Genomic DNA, 5,005 nt, shown 5'->3' with positions numbered 1-5,005 from the left:
GCTTGGACAGCTAGAGACTTGGCCAGCTTTAGACTGTCTTTCATTTGTTGATGTTGTATGCTCAACTCTTGTTCGGATTTCAGGAAATCTTCTGGTTCAACATCAGTGAAGAAGTCGAACTCACCACAACCAAAGGTACGAAAAGGGATTTTTACTTTGGTTTGGTCGAGCTGACTCCTCAGCTGAATCATCCTTTGGTCATTATCAACTCCAAATGTTGGAATATCAATTTTCCTTTCATCTGGAGGACCACAAGGGATTGTTGGTGCAGTGAGTAGAAGAGAAGAAGGTTCAAATTCTAGAGAAAACAGCACGAACCTTGAGCATTGAGCTACCTTTGTCGGGTCGATTGCATTCAAATGATGGCAAGATTCCCTTCTTCAACCACTCCTTTGTCTTTAGAGGAGGAGTGATGATTCTTTGAGGTTCTCTCCCCCTAGGAAGCTGGTTCCCTAAGGGATACACCCTTCTGAGCCAGTCTTGGATGGTACTGGATGGTTAAGTCGTCATCATCGTTGTCATCATCATCGTTGTTGTCTCTAAGGTCTTGTATAACATCAGGGATCTGAGGTTCTTCATCCTCATCGTCCTCTTCATCATCTTCTTCCTCATCACCAATATCTTGCAATGCAGAGGTGGAGGGAAGATCTTCATGAGTAGTCGGAGCTATCAGGGCATCATCATCATCCTAGCTTCAGCTTCATTGGTTGTGATGGCATCTTTAGCGACAGGAATATCATCTGCATGAGGGAAAACAACAAGGCTTCATCATTAGTAGCAGCATCGCTAGTGTTCTGCACAATAATTTTTTCACTATTGTCTTTCTCCCCCTCTTTGTCATTATCAAGACATGAGGTGATATCATCAAGACGCAAGGAGATGTCTTCAACACATTGCTCTAGTTTGGAGAGAGCCTCAACTTGTAAGAGGTTGAAATTGGCCACCCGCTCCAAGTGCTGACGGTCAGACTCAATGAACACAGGTTCAGGGGCCGGTTGTTGTCGGTGCTGGAAGAATTGATGAAGCAGCTCACCATGCCTGGTGAGATGAGCCTGGAGTTCTTCGGCTTTGCTGGCAAGGGCAGCGACCACCTTTGTGTTGGCTCAGACTTCAACTTGCAGTGTTGTCAGCATTTCTTTTACATCAAAGACCTCAGCTTTGACAGCAGAGAGGCCGTGAGTAAGGTCTTCTTTTACAGGCATTGCCTTGTGAACCTCATCCATCTTATCAAGGATGGTGGCCATAGCGGGCATGAGAAGTTTTACATCCTCAGCCATGTCATAGAACTTAGTCTCCATGGCTGTGGGTTTAGCTCTAGAAGGACTTGTAAAAGAAGGAGATACTTGAGCATAAGAAAGCTCTATGTTAGTAAAAAAGCAAGGGTAGGGTAAGAGAGTAACTGAGGGGTCCTCACCGTCATCTAAAGGATTGATACCGGTGTTTGCACATGTGCCTTTCTAAGGAGAGACAACAATTATCTGAGGCGCCTCGAGAGGAGCGACCTTAGGTCCTGTGGTGAGTGCTTCACCACTAGTGGGGATAACCAATGATAAATCATTAGCACGAGTAATAGAGACCAAAGGAGAGGGATAAAAAGAATGGTTGAGAGAGAGCATGGGTGTTCAGCAGTGGCATTGCTGATATTCACACTTTCAGTGATTTGGGTCACTAAATGGTTGGGTGAGTAGTCACTTGTATGACAATGTATGAAGAGAGCACTGAAGAGCTTAGGATGGGTAAATATAGTACCTCGGGGGTAAGGCTATTTTAAATAGCTGAGACCTGTTGAGAGGTCCACGCTAGGGATACGGTTTGCCCCTTTTTGGCTTTCTTGGCCTTCATTGAAGAACCAAGATTGGCTTGAGACTGTGTCCTCTTAGAGGATAAGGTGGTGGTGGTTGGGATAGACTGAGGAGGGTTTGTCCCAGTGATAACCACCAGTAGAAGAGAAGAAGTAGAAGAAGAAGCAGGAAAGAAAGAGGAGCCATTGGTAATCTCCATCATTAGAGCAAAGAGGCCAATGTCTATAGACTTAGACTTGTAGTCTAGAATCCTAGACCCAAGCCAACATATTTGCACATTACATTCAGCGGGGTAGTTGTTGCCAAAGATCTTTGCAAGGATACTGCTAAGAAAATGAGTGTATGGCACCACCTTCTCACGCTGGCGCTTGTTTAGATTCAACACCAGGTCGTTGAATATCAATTGAGCGCAATTGACTTTTAGCTGCCTGATCACTAAGACGCCAATGTTGAGGGAGACACGTGAGGTGTGGTGCTGACTGCCTATCTTCCCGCCCATGCACTGTATGAAGTGCGAGAATAGATATTGCCACACCGCAGACATGCGGTTCTTCTCAGCGACTTGTTGGGCTCGCTGGAATCCTTCTTCATTGTCTGGTTGTAGCTAATGTCATCTAAAGTCTTGATTATGAAGTAAGTGTCTGAATCCTTGGCAAATGGCAATGTTCTTGGGAGATGGAGGGAAGCTCTGATCATTGGGACACCAAAACTGATAGTTATCCGGTTGAAGGTGAAGGAGATATTCTCAACCGGGTTCCCAGCCTTGTCTTTTTCTTCTTTGGGTTCCACAGTGAACCAAAATGCTGAAGGAATTCCTTGACCATATTTGGCTTGAAGGAGAGGGTATGTCCTAACATAGAGTTCTTGAGGAACCTAGCTGCGTCTACGAACTGAGGCTTGTTTGCATGTATCTTGAGCAAACCAACGTGGTTGTTTGGCTTGAATGAAATTTCATCCATTAAGAAGTTGACATTCTAAGCGGCCATTTCGGTAAAAAGAAAGTAATAAAAGAAAGGAAGAAGTAATAAAGAATTTTTTAGAAAGGAACTATATGAAAAGTTTTGAAGGAAAAACTTCTTTTGAAAAATCCAGAAAGAGTTTAAGGTTTGTCTAGTAGATTAAGTTTTAGACACTTAGGTTAAGATCAAGAATAAGAATGATTCTTTAACATGTTTGTTTGTATTTAAGAGAAGGAAGAAAGATGTTATATATCAAACAATGTTTCGAAGAAAAAGAACAACCAAATATTAAAAGATTACCAACCTATTTTGCTTAGGAAGAATAGAAAACAGTTCGTAGGTTATGGAAGTTCTTGAGTTCTTGCTTGCACAAAGTCTTTAGAGCAGAAGCTCTTGAGAGTTTTTGTAACCATAAAGAGAAATGTGAGAGGGTATCTCATGTATTTATAGGAAGGATGATAGAGAAAGAAGAGAGAGGGAAAAACGACTCTTCGAAAAGATATACAATGATGAAAAACTTTGCATGTCATCATCCTGTGATTAGATGGAATACTAATGGGTCGCGTGTGTTAGAAGCACGTGCGCGTATTGACGTCTATTTAAGTAAAAAGATTAATAATGTCATAACAATATGACTGTTCATTATCATTTTATTTTAAAAGATCACTAAATAAGAAAAGAGTTCAGTGATGGTTTAAGATTCTTTTAAAACAAAGAATCACTGAATAAGAAATTTTTGTGATAGTTTTAAGTTAAGAAAAGAATAACATATCTTAGAAGTAAGATCCGTTAGCTGATGGATTTCAATGATAGAGAAACATTGAATCATTTCACCTTTGAAAAAATTTGATCCCTGAATAGGAAAGATTCAACGCTAGTTTTGTTTTAAGAAAAGACAAGTAAATATATCGTAGAGATATACTTACTAAAGAGTTCAGTGATATAAGAAAACACTGAAACATCTCTTTTAAAACATTTTTTTAGTAAATATGAAAAGATTCAGTGATGGTTTTAAGATTTTAGAAAAGAAGATAAGTATACATGCCATAGAAAGAAAAATACATCTACTCAAGAGTTCAGTGATAGAATAAGAATATTGAATCATTTCACTTATATATCACCGAGTATTGCCTAGAGCTGAAGGAATTAATCATCAGCGTTCAACATTCTAAGTTCGCTGATTAAGATGTTAAATCTTGTCTCATCAAGAGGCTTTATAAAAAGGTCAGCGAGTTGGTACTCAGTGAGTACCAAGTGAAGTTCAATATTACCATTTCTAACATGATCTCTAATAAAATGATATATGATCTCAATATATTTGGTCTTGGATTGAAGGACAGGGTTGTTTGCAATTGCAATGACAGTAGTGCTATCACAGTAGATATGGATCTTTGAGAGCTGAAGATCATAGTCACTGAGCTATTTTTTCATCCATAGGATTTGGGCATAGCAGCTTCCAGTGGCAACATATTCAACCTCAACAGTTGATGTGGACATTGAGTTTTGCTTCTTACTTGTCCAGCTCACCAACTTTCCACCTAGAAGCTGACATCCTTCAGTGTTGCTTTTCCTATCAATTTTGCAACCTGAAAAATCACTATCCACATAACCAATTAGGTCGAAACCTAATTCCTTGGGATATCAAAGACCCAAATTAGGAGTCTTCTTCAGATATTTGAATATGCGTTTTACAACAATCAGATGGGATTCTTTAGGTTCATATTGAAATCATGCACATAAATAAGTAGAGTACATAATATCAGGTCAACTAGCTGTGAGATACAACTTGGAGCCTATCATTCCTCTATAAACAGTAATTTTTATAGGCTTTCTATTTGGATCCTTGTTCAGCGAGAGAGGATGAGCTATTGGAGTCTTCATAGATCAATTGTTCGTTAAGTCGACTTTCTTCAACATATCCCTGACATACTTACTTTGATTGATAAAGATACCTTTACCTGATCGTTTGATCTGAAGGCCTAGAAATTAAGTCAGTTCTCCCATCATGCTCATATGATATTATTTCCTCATGCGTTCAGCGAACTGAAAACACAAAGAGGGATTAGTGGAACCAAATATAATATCATCGACTTACATTTGGACTAGAATGATATGACCCTTGACTTTCCTATGAAACAGGGTCTGGTCAATCTTTCCACGGACAAATTTCTCATAGATGAGAAATGAAGAAAGGGTGTCATACCAGGCACGAGGGGCCTGTTTAAACCATAAAGAGCTTTATCC

The 5,005-nt window shown here is 39.8% G+C and overlaps 1 protein-coding gene across 1 annotated transcript; it reads right to left on the bottom strand.

Annotated features, from left to right (window-relative positions):
- Positions 1–436: 436 nt before the first annotated feature.
- Positions 437–1,298, bottom strand: LOC112499922 (calsequestrin-1-like). The gene is made up of 2 exons (XM_025103189.1): positions 1,152–1,298; positions 437–688 (listed from the first exon to the last, which is right to left on the bottom strand). Exons 1-2 carry the CDS (start codon positions 1,296–1,298, stop codon positions 437–439), a joined length of 399 nt encoding a protein of 132 aa, XP_024958957.1.
- Between the last annotated feature and the right edge of the window lie 3,707 nt (positions 1,299–5,005).

The sequence above is a fragment of the Cynara cardunculus genome (genome assembly GCF_001531365.2).
Source record: "Cynara cardunculus var. scolymus isolate 2C chromosome LG 17, CcrdV1, whole genome shotgun sequence".
Taxonomy (NCBI): Eukaryota; Viridiplantae; Streptophyta; class Magnoliopsida; order Asterales; family Asteraceae; genus Cynara; species Cynara cardunculus.
Note: the sequence above shows the minus strand (reverse complement) of the source record. Positions and strands in the feature narration are given on the sequence as shown.